Source organism: Carassius auratus, unplaced genomic scaffold (assembly GCF_003368295.1).
Source record: "Carassius auratus strain Wakin unplaced genomic scaffold, ASM336829v1 scaf_tig00045081, whole genome shotgun sequence".
NCBI lineage: Eukaryota > Metazoa > Chordata > Actinopteri > Cypriniformes > Cyprinidae > Carassius > Carassius auratus.
In genome coordinates this window covers 995-15,654 of record NW_020526874.1, presented here as the reverse complement: position 1 = coordinate 15,654, position 14,660 = coordinate 995, and the positions used below count along the sequence as shown (strand labels likewise).

Sequence of the window (14,660 nt, the reverse complement as noted above, 5' to 3'; positions counted from 1 at the left end):
CAAATGGAGATAATTCATCTTGAAGCACCCGCTCCCTGACATTTGAAGTCTAATAGGCTAAACCTTTGTCTTGTCACTCATATTATTTATAGCCTTCAGCTGTGATTGAACTGTCAATGAGAAACCACCTCATGGACTAAGTCTTTAAGACTTAAATGTGCACTATTTTTGCAACAGTGCGGTTTCAATAATGCTGTTCGAGGCAGAGGTCAAATGTAGGCAAAATAGCTAAATTCACATCTACAGAAACAGATGAATAACAATTCATCTACTAGTGCTTTTGAGAATGGCAGTGGGACAGACCACCAGAGAGAAGAACCAGGTCAAATTCTGTTCTCCTTGACTTATTTGAGACGGTACAATGGGTGATGATCTCTTCTCTTTATGTGTCCATGTAGTTAAAGCATTAAATATTCCTTTATTGTGTTGGAATAGTTTAGCTATGCTATGGGCTGGCACTTCTGTTGTATATGGATTGTGGATTGTTCTCATTGAAAATACCAGGATCAAAGCTAAACTGCAGCTGCTCTTGTCTGTTCATAAACATGTATGAGCATGTAATACATTTAAAAGTTTTTATGGTCATATAACAGAAAATCAAAACAGAATAAGGTCAAGAAAGTGTATGTGTCTAAATGCCGAGTATATCTCTGTCTGTCTGTGTGTTGGTGGAGTAAGTGTTTCAGTATATTTGCAGATGTTTGGTACATTTAGAAAGCAGTGTGTGCCTGCCTGTCTGTCAGTCATAGAGCAATGTTACACAAGGTATTTTCATAGCCAGCCTTTCTCCCTTACCTCCAACCACTACTTCTCTGTCCTCACATATTTAGTTAGGTATCTAAATGAGAACATACTATAGATTTCCATTGCTTCAAATTAAGATTGTACACATTATTCATTTTCCAAACATTAACTCTAACAGGAAACATTTGCACTTAGCATTAGCCAAAAACAGTATTTGCTTTATTTATGAATTAATTTAATAACTGGGGATGTCCCCAAAGGGAGGTTTTCAAATTTAGCTAACTTCTGGGGACCTACTAGAACTAATTAACACCAAACACACACAAATGCTCTAGTGGAAGTATGCATGCAGTGTGAGGTGTGGAAACAGCAAACCATGGTGCTGACATGAAGAGTTTTATTTAAACCTCAATCTGACGTTTAAGTGCTGCTGTCTGTGTGTAATTCAAGAGCAGCAATTGTGTGTGTTTGAATGTGTGTGTGTGTATGTGTGTGACAGAGAGAGAGAGAGAGAGAGAGAGAGTACTGTGTAAAAAACACAGTATCCTGCACACCGAACCGAGAACTGCTATTCCACATGTTACGGACATATTGTAATCTTTAAAATGTGCTTATGCAATAAACATTAGTAAAAACAAGTTCTTATGACACTAAAATTCAAAATGAGAAAATATTTTGGCATCTTTTTAAAGGCCTTTTCAATAGATACACATGCATGCTATACAAATCATGAGTAATTCTGCCATCTAGTGACTCACAAATGTGATTGTGCAGGGCCCCTTAAATAGTGCTTTTAAATTTTTGATTCCTGTGCCTCTAAAAATATATACAGTATTATTGCACAACCCTGTTGTGTCAATGTTCAGATTCCTCAAAATATTGCACTGTTGTGCCGCTCCATGTTCACTCCAAATGCTGTTCTTGTGTTTGCTGTAGATTTGAGAGCAGACAAAAGTTTCATTTCAGGTTGGACTAACCGTTGTGATATATTTTCCTATACTATCTATTTTAGTTTTGTCAGTAATGTGTTGCCATTGAGTCCTTAAGAAGCACTCTTTGTGCCTTATTGCCTTATTTGTGTGTGTGTGTGTGTGTGTGTGTGTGTGTGCATGTGTGTGGTGTGTATGTAACTTTAGCAGAACAATATCCAGTTTTCATCTGATTGCTCAGTCTGTACTTAATGTGCAAATATATAAATATATGATACTGACATTGTAGGTGTTGTTTTCATTTATAATTCCTTGTCATGGCAATTGATTGGAGTTATCTCTTTTGGTAGCAATCTCATAACCTGAAGAAAACAATACTATATTTGCTTAATGTATCAATCAAGAAAAAAATAACTATTTGATACATTTACAGGAAAACACTAGACTGAAGAAGTCTATCAGAAAACCACTTCCTCCACAAACACAGTCCCTATTGTGAAAGGCCTTTGATAAGGTTTTATTGCGCAGAACCTCTGTGTGAACCCAATAGTGTGACTCACCCTTTATGCACAAAGTCCAACTGATTAGTCCAGAGCTGTCACATTCACTGAATACATCTGCCTTGTGTTGTTGACAAAACAAAGTGTGTAGGCTATTTGCTATTGTACACCCCCCCCCCCCCTCCAAAGAAAACGTATTAAAACATTCCAACAAATGTTTCACTTATTTTGGAAACTGGCTGAATAAAGGGTTGTGAATTGTGGAGTAAAATACGGGAAGCACATGCAAAGGCAGTAAAACGGCGAGGGAGTGTGTGACTAACGCATCTGAGATATGTCTCAGTTATGCGGTTTGCCCGTCTAGTTTGTTCTACGCTGTGTGGGCGTTGCTGGTCCACTTGTATCGCATGACTCTAGGGCAGGTTTCTTTTTCACTCAGACGTACATTTGTGACAAGCATCCTTTATAAAAAAGGTAGGTAATACTTAATCTGTAAACATACAATTCTCTAAAACCGGTGCTCGGAACTGGAGTGTTGTTAACTATGGGAGTTCGGTAAAACTGGCAAGATATTCACAGATTCGACTTTTCCGGATCAATAACTCGCGAGCAAAACGTTTTTTTTTACCGAACTTCCAAAGGGAATGTACGCTCCGTTTTTGGGACTTCCGCATTTATCTGACGTGCAATCAAACTTCTGAGCAAAAGGGAAATATTTACGGTGATATGCACATTATTAGGCTACATATGTTAAAACAAAAGTACATTACATTATTAGATTGGACAGAAGTCTAAAGTTATTTTTGTACTAACGCTGGACATTCGTAGGCTAAGCATATAAATTGTTTATACTGTCTAGAACTGCTAAGTATTTTTACTGCTTTTTGTGAAAATATGGCGTTATATGGATTTAAACAATGGTTGCATAAATTATGTGGCTGTTTATCCGTAGTGTCATCAGTCATGGAGGATGTGTCTCGTGCTATCAGTCTCTTCGCTCTGGATCTCTATCGGGCTCTGAGCGCGAGCAACGCTGAGGGAAACATGTTCTTCTCTCCACTGAGCATCAGCGCAGCGCTCAGCATGGTCTACCTGGGAGCCCGAGGAGAGACTGCCAAAGAAATGGCAAAGGTATGAGGTATAAGCATCTGGAGAACAAGCGAAGAGTTTATTATTATTATTATTCTAGAAATTGTCTGCATTCTGCACGTACAGTACAATCTGTGGTTGGGAAATCCTGCTCGAAAACAAAACCACAACCCAAAACAAGGAATAGAGAACATAACCTTGTTTGACAGAAAAATGGGGTGAGGTCTAGATGTCATAAGGGTAAATATTTGCTCATAGTGTGAGCTTAACACAGAGACACATTTATCACAGCCAAAAAAATAGCATATAGTTATGATTTTGTTACAAGTTTATCTAAACCAGTTCTAGTGGGGGAAAAACTTTCATTCTATCAGTGTCGTAGAATTCTTTGAGAATTTAAATGAGAATTATATATATATAATATATATAAGTGTGAAAGTTTGAGTTGGAATTATCATTCAGTGTAATTTCAGTTCATTATCCATGAATGTGGCAAATTCAATAAAGCTTCCAAAGCTATTTATTTATTACTGCAGAAAATGTTATCTCTTTCAGAAAAATCTATTATAATTCAGGTTCAGTTAGTTCAGTTAGTACCTACTGGCCCTACAATAGTTCATGGTGAATACTGTAGCAAAGCTATAGTTTACGGTATTTTGTAGGTATAGCCACTGCAGTTAAATATTAGCCTAACTAACATATAGAAGTAATGAAAATGTTCCAAGTTACATTACATTACATTTAGCTGACGCTTTTATCCAAAGCGACTTACAATTGCTATATCAATCAGAGGTTGCCACCTCTGGAGCAACTAGGGGTTAAGTGTCTTGCTCAGGGACACATTGGTGTCTCACAGTGGATTCAAACCCGGGTCTCTCACACCAAAGACATGTGTCTTATCCACTGTGCCAACACCACCCCAACAGTACAGCAGTGCATCAGTACAGCAGTCCTATATGCTGACTTCAAGCGTACATCATTAATCTATTACAAAGCAGATTTGCATGCTTGGGCTGAAATCAAATGCAAAGCATTTGTATGCAAAGCGTTTATTGATAAACTAGACATAGCAGGACATTCCATTAGCCAAATAGTGCACAGACTGTGATACAACCAGTGAGCAACTGACTCAACAGAGAGAGGGAGAGCCGGAGTAGGGTAAACAAATGATCACAGCTGCACATACCTCTCTTTTTCACTCTTTAGAGCTGCTCTTTCAGAAGGAGCTTACAAAATAGAAAAAATGCATCCAGATTTAAAAGAGAAAACAACTGAAATGGACCTAGAATATATTCAAGATTTTAGCCACAAAAGCCAGCTTGTGCCTGCTAGCTGCCATCATTTGTTTGAAAGTGCAGACTCATCTAGATAATGACTTTAGACTCCAACAACAATTAGATAAATTCCTTAATTTAGTTTACTCCTTATAATGAATGTGCTTAGAACAGGCTCTTAAGTGCACACCCTTAGCTTATTCTGTAAACATACCATGGTCATTTTTTCTTCTTTTGAATAAAAGAGAAATATATAATAAAAAAAAGACAATTTTGTAAAACTATTAGTATAGTCTTTCCGGTGTAAAAAAAAAAAATACAGTTAACATGTGAACTCTTTCCCTTGCAGGTTTTGTCCTTTAGTTCTGTCTCTGATGTTCACTCTCATTTTGAGACCCTCACCTCTGCAATCAACAAGCCACAAGCTTCCTACATCCTTAGACTGGCCAACCGTCTCTATGGAGAGAAAACCTTCAGTTTCTTACCTGTGAGTCCTTTCCGTCTTCAAAAATGGGACATTATGAAGCTATTCTTTTCAACTCCATTATAATATATATATTGCTGATTGGTGTCATGCGTCCTGCAGGAGTATTTGGAGTCCACTCTGAAGCTGTACCACGCTGACCTCCAGGCTGTGGACTTCATTGGAGCATTTGACGAGTCACGACAGCTCATTAACAAATGGGTGGAAGAGCAGACAGAGAGTGAGAAGATCAGTTCCATCTACAGTTCTATTAAAGAATCAGTTCGGACCTATTGATTGAAAATATTTTTTTAAAAGATGTGAAGTCAGGAGTGCAAACTTGTGTTTTTTGTAGATAAAATCAAAGATCTTCTCAAGCCAGGAATGGTGACCGGAATGACCCGGCTAGCTCTGGTTAATGCCATCTACTTCAAAGGGAACTGGCTGCAGAAATTTAATGCTCAAGACACTAAAGAAATGCCATTTAAAATAAACCAGGTCTGTTTGCAAAATATTGTACAACTGCAGTTGTATGTCTTTACACTATGCATACTACATCATATCTATATGACAGGGGGTCATTCTCTTTTTCATGTTCACTTTATCATATGTGTTCTGTCTTCCATCAGAATGAACGCCGGCCTGTGCAAATGATGTACCAGAAGAAAAAGTTCCCCTTCAACTATGTCTATGACCACCGCTTACAAGTGCTGGAGTTGCCATATATAAAAGAAGAGCTCAGCATGTTGATTCTTCTTCCTGAGGAAAGTCAGGATGGCTCTGACCCTCTTCTTAAGGTCAGCAAAAAGTTTTTGTATTGATCTGCTTGACTTGACTGTATTGTTTACTTGCATATATTCAGAGACTGAGAATTTGCGCATGTGTGTTTGACAGCTGGAGAGCGAGCTGACCCTTGATAAGCTGAATGAATGGACCAACAGAAGCAATATGGACACCCAGACAGAGATCATAGTCCACTTGCCAAAGTTCAAGCTGGAGGTAGAGAGCTCCTTAGCAGAAATATTGATGGGCATGGGTATGACCTCTGTGTTTCAGGGTCCAAAGGCTGATCTGACTGGCATGAGCAGTCAGGGTGGCCTCTTCCTTTCGACAGTGGCCCACAAGGCCTTTGTGGATGTAAACGAGGAAGGCACAGAGGCAGCAGCCGCTACGGCAGCCATTGTGGCATTCTGTATGTTACGAGAGGAGCACTTCATGGCAGATCACCCCTTCTTGTTCTTCATCAGGCACAATACCACCAACAGCATCCTCTTCTTCGGCAGATTCAGAGGCCCATCTTAAATATATGATGTTTGTCTAACACTAAAATAAATAAATAATAAATACTACTATTTAGATGTCAATAATTCACATTTTGTATTTTTTTTAAATAATATAATAATGTCTTTGATTTTGATTAGCTGGGAATTTTTGGCACATTTTTGATAATGCATTTATTGACTATCACAACAATTATTTAGCAAATTCGTTGACTGGGACAACAAAGTAAATTCAAAGTCTGCACAGTCATTATGTCATTAAAGTGTTGCATATTGTAATGGTGCAGAGATTTCATAGTAACATCTGCAACTGCTTTTTATCAATTATAAGCACTACAATTGTGTGTGTGTGTGTGTGGAAAAACCTTAATTGCTATTAATTAACACAAGTCTGTCCCATCGGAAAAGCAAAAGTTTGTCGTTCAGACGCCTAATTGAACATTTAGGCCAAACACTGGAAATACTTCAAGTGGTCAAATGCAAAAAAACAGGAGTATGGGTTTTGAAACAGTCCATTCTACAATTCTACAAACACTGAGCCATTTTTCAACCACTTTACCCAGTTTAGGCTAACCCACTGAGGGCTAGTTTGAGGGGTGTACATACTCGTACTTACACTATTGAAAGCTGTTTTAACATTTAATCTATAAGCCAAACTAGTAAACTTTTACTGTTGTAAACGCTGTAATTTCCTATACAAAGTGGCCTAATGTGTTTGTTGGTCTTTGAGCGACCTCTGGTGGCAGGATGGAGATTAGACACCAATTTTATTATCTATTATTTTCCTATTTTTCCTCCAGTAAAAACAATAAATATAATTTCAGGGCTGTATGTAACCTTTTTATTTATTATTATTTTTATTTTTTTTATTTTTGCATAAAGCAGTGGTGGTGTAGACACTAAATGTTTTTACATTAAAGGTCCCATTATTCGCGCTTTTAGAAGCTTTGATTGTGTTTACAGTGTGCAATTTAACATGTTCATGTTTCGCGTGTAAAAAAAACATTTTTTTTCCCCACAATTCACCTATCAGTATACTGCTGTTTTCACATAGTAAAAAAATTGAAACAGCGACCCCATTGGAACTAAATTGAGACAAGTGAAGCCCATTTTTAGATATTTTTAGCACTTCCGTTTCTGATGCACAGACTCAAATTAAGCTTGATGAAGTCAGCAACCTGTCTGACAGATGTAAATCTTAACTGTGCGTGCAAACTGCCATCGTTAATCTTGCAGAGACGGCGAGCTTGAGCGGGGAGGTCTTTGGCGTGAGTGAGCAGGAGTAAGTATTCTGATTAATTATTTTGTATAATATTTTAAAATGTAACGCCAGTACGCCATATTAAGTTAATTGCCTGCAAGCTTCTCCTGTCTGTATGGTAATTTCTCTACTGTGCGATAGAGAGTCGAGTGGTTATGACGCAATCGTTAGCCTATTTTTACAAAAACGGTTTCTATGGGGCCATAATGTAACATAGAAGGTAATGGAGCCCTTTATAAATTGTCTTTATCTTTAGAAATAAATAATGGACAAATGGAGTCTTTAAACGCCTCAGATAAAAAGTTATTCGCTGTCAAAGTGACGCCAAAATGAATGGGAGGTCAATGGGATGCTAACGCAAGTGAAGTTCTGCTAAAAGATGGTGACACGCGGCCGACTTCAACTTCCGGTTGACTTCTTTGCCGCCTGTGTTTTCACTGTCATAAAAACGGGCTGATGATTTCCTTGTTATAAAGTCCCTCCTTCAGAAATACGTAACGAGTTCTGATTGGGCCAGCGATTCCTGTGTTGTGATTCGACAGATGCTTAGAGCACGCGGCCCTCCTGGAAATGTGATTGGGCTAGACACAGGAGCTGGAGATGTACTTATAATCACAGGAGCGTTTTTACCGACGAGATGTGCATGAAAATCGCATTCGTTTTTTTGCACAGCCCTAACATCTAGTTAACAAAGCTAAACAGCGTTGCCCTTTGTGTAATAAGTTTCAGAAACTGTTAAATGCACCAACTTAAATAGTAAAATACACTTCTTCTGGTTGTGGTCCATAAACAATGCTTTCTCCAGACAAAGAGGGAACTTCTCCATCTTTCAAGGATAATCTTTGTGCGAATCCGGCATTAAACTGATTGAGATTGAGGAATTTGTCCTCAGCAAGCTGCCCTCAGCAAAATGTGCAGCACATAGTTTTACATGTGGATTATAATTTTCGGGAACGGAGTTAAACATAAATTGCAACCATTAATCTCCAAGTACAGCATCCCTGGGAAGGCCAAACAAAGGTGATTGGACTCCTAGATTAAAATAACAGCGTTTCAACGACATGGCAAAAACAAACGCAGCTTTTCCTTCTTCTCCGTCAGAGCGCAACAAGACCATGCCCCCCTTTTTGTGAATTCATGTGGGCGGAGGATAGTCAAAAAACTATTTTAGTGACGTCATTACTGCAGGTACTAGAGGGCTGTAGTCCAAACGGGTTGTTTTTTGTAGGCGAATTCTGTTAAAGCGGGGGTGAAATGCTCGTTTTCACTCAATATCCTGTTAATCTTGAGTACCTATTGAGTAGTACTGCATCCTTCATATCTCCAAAAAGTCTTTAGTTTTATTATATTTATAAGAGAAAGATAGTCTGTACCGTTTTTCCAGGAAAAACACGAGCGGCGTGATGTGTGGGCGGAGCTTAAGAATCACGAGTGCGCGTAAGCATTTGCGTTGAGAGCGTCTGGAAACTGTGACATTACCGTGAGGAAAAAAACATCATCCAAAACAAACCATGGCTAACAGTCAGATTCAGCCGTATATTTATGATCCAGAATCAGATCCAGAAGCTAAAATTTAACAAGAGCAGCAGCAGCAACGACTACAGCAGGACGTCTCTATGTGGTATGTATTGAAACTGTATATATTTGCTTAGCGGTTTTGGAAAATGACTAAGTTCCACTTTATGTCGTCTTTTTTTTTCTTTTCTTTAAAAGGTGTACATGTGGAAAGTGCAGTTTGATGCCAACATCACATGTTGTTTACTTGATGTGCTTACGCGCCGATAGCTAAGTTAACAACAGAGATATTTTAAGCATTTTTACTCACCGCCTGCGGTTCCAACACACGATCGTGACCCTTTTTAGTTGGGATTGCAACATCCTTAAGAAATAAACGATACGCAAATCCGGCGTCAAACTGGGCCTTGTTTGTAAAACAAGCATCTTCGAAATGCAGGGAACAAACACAAACACTTGCACAACTCCGTTGATGCGCTGTAAAAATAAACTCCATCCACTGCTCCCTTAATGCTGTTTTTTTTTTTTGGTAATCTGTGCAGGGTTGTCTTGCCCTGGCAATCAAAAACACACTTCTTTTGTGACAATTCGGTCTCTCGCTCTGATCAGTGAATGTCTGTGCTCTGCTATACGGGAGCGCGCGCTCTTCCGGGAAATGTGCCCTTAAGACCCATATAAGGAAATTCCGCTCCATTTTACGTCACACAGAGCCATACTCGAAAAAAACTTTCCGAAACTTGTGACAAACCGGAAGGAGTATTTTTGGAACAAAGTACAGCAAAAGATTATGCAAAAGATGAATTTTCTGGAACATCATTATGCTGTGTTCACACCAAATGTGAATAGAGCGTCAAATTCACGTCTACCGGCTCTAGTTTGCCGCTTGACCATTTTGAGATCATTCGCTTCATTCAATGTTAAAACGGTTTCCATAATCTTACTAGTCAGACCTGCTTTTTTACTTGTCTTAAGTTAGTTCAAATGGCTTGGAGTTAAATTAAAAAACGTACTAATAAAATAAAAAATCATACTAGTAACATTTCAAATAAGAACTAGTATCTAATAAATGTGTACTAGTATATTGAATAAGTACTAGTATCTATTTAATAGGTATCTAAAATAATAAGTACTAATATCTAATGGACAAATACTATCTAATAATAAGTACAAGTATATAATGAATAAGTACTACTATTTAATAGGTACTAGTATCTAATGAATGAGTACTAGTTATCAAAAAATATGTACTACCTAATGAATAACTACTAGTAGGCTACATAAAAATAAAGTACTAGTCACTAGAAAAATACATACTAGTAAAAACTGAATATTTAATATCTAAAAAAAAATTACTAGCTACAATATAAAAGTGAGTTTCTAATATTAAGTATTAGTATCTAATTAATAAGTACTAGTAACTTTACAAAAAACACTAGTACCCCCCCCCCCCCCCAAAAAAAAAAGAACTAGTGCCTAAATAATAAGCACTAATGAATGAGTAGGCCTACTTAAAGGCGCAATATGTAATTTTTCTGCTTTAAAAAAACAGAAATCACTATATCTATGTTATATATATTTTTTAGTTGTGTACTTACATCATCCCGACAGTTTCCACGAACTTTCAAATCCGGAGAAAATTATAGTTTAATTAGAAGACACGGCACGTTTCTTTATTTCCGTTTCGTCGCCCGTCTATGGCGTCATATAAACTTTGACCCCTGTAGTTTATCTAACTTCCTGTGGAACCGCCAAATACAAAGGTGAACAGAAACAAAGACGAGACGAAGAAGAAAAAGTAGTAGCCTTGATCGAGACTATTATATTTATATTTATATTGTTTATATTCGTATTTAAACCTCAATCAATAACTTAGTTATGGATCATGATTATGCTTTGCCTGCACGTTCTGTGAAGCGCAAATGTTTATTTATGTTGTTGCCGTTGAAACCGTCTATATCTCTCCGTTCGAAAAGACGTGATTGTCAAAATACTAAGTTAGAATGAGTGAGGAATGATAGGGAGCGACAGAGCGCATGTTCCAATGAACAACATCTCGCATGAGCCTTACGCTCTTTTCTGACGTCATCAAAGTACGTCTTATGTTATTATTTTGATTGAGTGACCCCTGGTGGCCAAAAATTCCATACTGTACGTTTAATGGACAAGACACTAGTAGCCTATCTAAAAAATAAGTTATGGTAACGTTAAATTAGACACTAGTGTGGTTTATATATTAAATGTTACTATGGCTTGCCATTCATGAACGATTTTAGCAACTCGTGTTGGTCAATCGGTCCTTTTTTGCACTGCAGACCTCCTATCACAGGGCGGAGCCCCCTCCAGTTCACACTCCTACATAAGGCAACACCACCAAACATTCTTATTAAACATTTTCCGCAGAATCACATCTTTCAGAACACGTAGCCTACTAAAACACTTTACAAACATATGTGGAGCTGTCAAACCAACGAAGAGGACAACTGAATTACGCCGAAAGGACATAATAAAAGTAAAATACTACATGTATATTGAGTGATTTGAAAGATGGATGCATAAAGTATGATACTCAATAATTTTTGTTTTGGTATTTCAAGCAGTGTCATCGGTCATGGAGGGTGTGTCTCGTGCTAACAGTCTCTTCGCTCTGGATCTCTATCGGGCTTTGAGCGCGAGCAACGCTGAGGGAAACATGCTCTTCTCTCCACTGAGCATCAGCGCAGCGCTCAGCATGGTCTACCTGGGAGCCCGAGGAGAGACAGATGAAGAAATGGCCAGAGTACGATGAATAAATACGCTACCATTGGTGCTATTAACTTTAGTCTAGTTTCAGTTTTCAGTAGCCTACATTAATTAAAGGGGTCATATGAAGTTGCTAAAAATAACATTATTTTAAGTATTTGGTGTAATGAAATGTGTTTATGTGGTTTAAAGCAGCAGTCGGTAACTTTTGACGCTCTAGCGGTTAAAAAACAGAACTGCTTGCATCTTGCGGAAGAACATTGTAGCCGGATCTACTTCTCTCTGTTTATGTCTATGAAGAATCACGAAGGTACTGGGATACTCCGCCGCGGTGCCCCCGAAGCAATCTTAAATAGTCTGAATATAAACACTTATTATAGGTGTACCGTAGTGATTCAAGACAGGCTAAAAACACGGTTTGGAAAATGGATTCATGGTGTACTCACTTATTATCAGGGCTGTCACTTTTCAAATATGTACACTATTAATTTTAAAATAATGAAACAATTAAAAAATAGATGTAACAAAACTCACAAACAAGCAGAAATAGAAAATAAAGAATTCCGAAATGCAGATAGGCGTTGCAAAACTAGACAGAAAATACCAGCAATTTTATGACCCAGTGACGTCGAAAGCGACCTTTACAGGAGGTGCTGAGTTATGAAAAGGAGCCACCATTGCCAGCTGACAGCGACCCGCTTTTGTGGTGGAAGATTGGCAGTAAAATGAAGTACCCCTGGGAGCGCGTTTTCTCAACAGCTGGACATATATATAAACGCTCTGCTCTGGACCCCGAAAATGCTCATTGACTTGAGCAGCTGTTACTAAACAGAGCCGTTGTTAACTAGCTGCGCAAATCCACGTTCATTATCAGCGTTTATTTGCGCAGCTATAGGTAACACCAGCTCTGTGTAGTAACAGCTGCTCTATGTGAAATCACGCACCTGATGCAATTTACCGCTGATTAGAGAACCGTGTTAGAGAACCGGCTTTACTGACGAGATGCGCATCGGTCGATCGTGATCTGCGCAGCCCTACACACAAGGCCTGTTCTCAACTTCAAGTAATTTAAAGTTTCATTTTTTTGAACAGTTGTTTGAAATGGATTGAATCATTATTTAAAATACACTGCAGGCTTTAACCTTTTTTTTTTTTTTTAGACATGGAAAAATTTATTTTACAGTCGATTCAATGAACACTTATGTCTTAAAATCGAAAATGATTTTTTCACAAAAGTGACAGCCTTGCTTATTATATACATTTTGTAAATTTTGAACACATAAAAAAGTTACGGACCACAGCTCTGGTTGTTTCTTACAGGGAGCGATGTATTCCTGCAAATGGCAATAGGACCACTGGGAGGAGCCAGAGGAGCTTGATTTTTTTCACAGATTATCTGTCTCATATTCTACTGTCAGGACATAATGACAGGTTTAACAAAATATGTAAAAAAATAAATTTTTACAAAAGTTACCTACTGCAGCTTTAAGGTAAAAAAAAAAAATATAATATATATATATATATATATATATATATATATATTTGAAACGCCTTTTTGAAACGCGTCGATTTTTACCATAGACAGTAAAAGAAATGGACACAGCGACCCCATTGGAACTCAACTTAAGACAATTGAAGCCCATTTTTAGCGTTTTTTAGCACTTCGGTTTCTGACGCGCAGACTCAAACGAAGCTTGACGACTTCAGCAACTTGTCTGACAGATGTAAATGTTCTAGTAGCTGTGCGTGCAAAATTATTTTGTATAGTATTTTAAAATGTAATGCCAGCACGCCATATTAAGTTAATTGCCTGCGAGCTTCTCCACCTGTCTGTACGGTAATGCGACAGAGAGTCAAGTGGTTATGACGCAATAGTTAGCCTATTTAAAAAAAAAACTGTTTCTACGGGGCCATAATGTAACATAGAAGGTAATGGAGCCCTTTATACATTGCCGTGTATCTTTAAGAAATAAATAATGGACAAACGGAGTCTTTAAACGCCTCAGATGTAAAGTTATTCCCTGTCAAAGTGACGTCAAAATGAATGGGAGTCAATGGGAATGCTAACGCAAGTAAAGTTCTGCTACAAGATGGCAGCACGCAGCCGACTTCAACTTCCGGTCGACTTCCTTGCCGCCTGATTTTTACAAAGCTCCCGCTGAGTCCCAATTCGCCTACTTATACTACGACCTAAAAGTATGTACTTTTTTGTGAGGAAAAAGTACATACTTTTGAGTGTGTAGCAAAAGAGTATGCACGTTCTGGGACATACTTCGATGACGTCATGCAATGTGAACGACAACGTGGTTGCCTAGTTACGCACACCACAACTGTTAACGTTCATTCATTCTTTATGTCCAATAAAATTTTATTTACTATTCCCATCTTTTTTTCTCATCGTTTTTTTTCACAATACATTTTACAATGTGTTCTTCTACCAAGTTGAAGAGTGAAGAAGCAGGGCGGCGTCGTCGTAGAACCAAACGCAGGTCGTTTGTGAGGCGGCTGGTTCTGACGTTCATGTGCAATGTGTTGTAACGAAATAAAATATAACTTTAATTAGGGTTAAACATTTGAATTCTTACACTTAAAAGCTGAGGGCGCATCTCCGCTGCTGCATCCGGCTGCCATGTTTACATCACCGCAAAGCCCCTCCCTCCCGCACGCAATGAGTTGTGGGCAATATTAGCACATAGAGTGTGCATTGATCTGCACTTCGAATTCAAATCGGAAATAGTAGACCATCCGGGTATCTTTGGAATACTCTTTTCAAACATACTACGATTTGGGACGTACTAATTCTAATTTCGCATACTATTTAGGACGGATAGTATGCGAATTGGGACTCAGCATCCTAGTTTTGAAT

General features: G+C 38.2%; 1 protein-coding gene across 2 annotated transcripts; it reads left to right on the top strand.

Annotated features, from left to right (window-relative positions):
• The first annotated feature begins 2,493 nt into the window (after positions 1 to 2,493).
• Positions 2,494 to 6,623, top strand: LOC113087670 (leukocyte elastase inhibitor-like). Of its 2 annotated transcripts, none has more exons than XM_026255618.1 (7): positions 2,494 to 2,647; positions 3,126 to 3,304; positions 4,886 to 5,023; positions 5,123 to 5,240; positions 5,355 to 5,497; positions 5,629 to 5,796; positions 5,894 to 6,623. In XM_026255618.1, the coding sequence occupies exons 1-7, from the start codon at positions 2,581 to 2,583 to the stop codon at positions 6,299 to 6,301; spliced, it is 1,221 nt and encodes a 406-aa protein (XP_026111403.1). In that variant the 5' UTR covers positions 2,494 to 2,580; the 3' UTR covers positions 6,302 to 6,623. The 2 variants fall into 2 exon arrangements, with proteins under 2 accessions (XP_026111403.1, XP_026111404.1); XM_026255619.1 differs by lacking the exon at positions 2,494 to 2,647 and adding an exon at positions 2,762 to 2,894.
• The last annotated feature ends 8,037 nt before the right edge of the window (positions 6,624 to 14,660 follow it).

Coding starts and splice junctions, on each gene's coding strand:
- LOC113087670 (XM_026255618.1), top strand. CDS start 2,581: ATGACTCTAGGGCAGGTTTCTTTTTCACTCAGACGTACATTTGTGACA. Junction 5,024..5,122: donor AAACCTTCAGTTTCTTACCT/GTGAGTCCTTTC, acceptor TGCGTCCTGCAG/GAGTATTTGGAGTCCACTCT. Junction 5,498..5,628: donor TGCCATTTAAAATAAACCAG/GTCTGTTTGCAA, acceptor GTCTTCCATCAG/AATGAACGCCGGCCTGTGCA.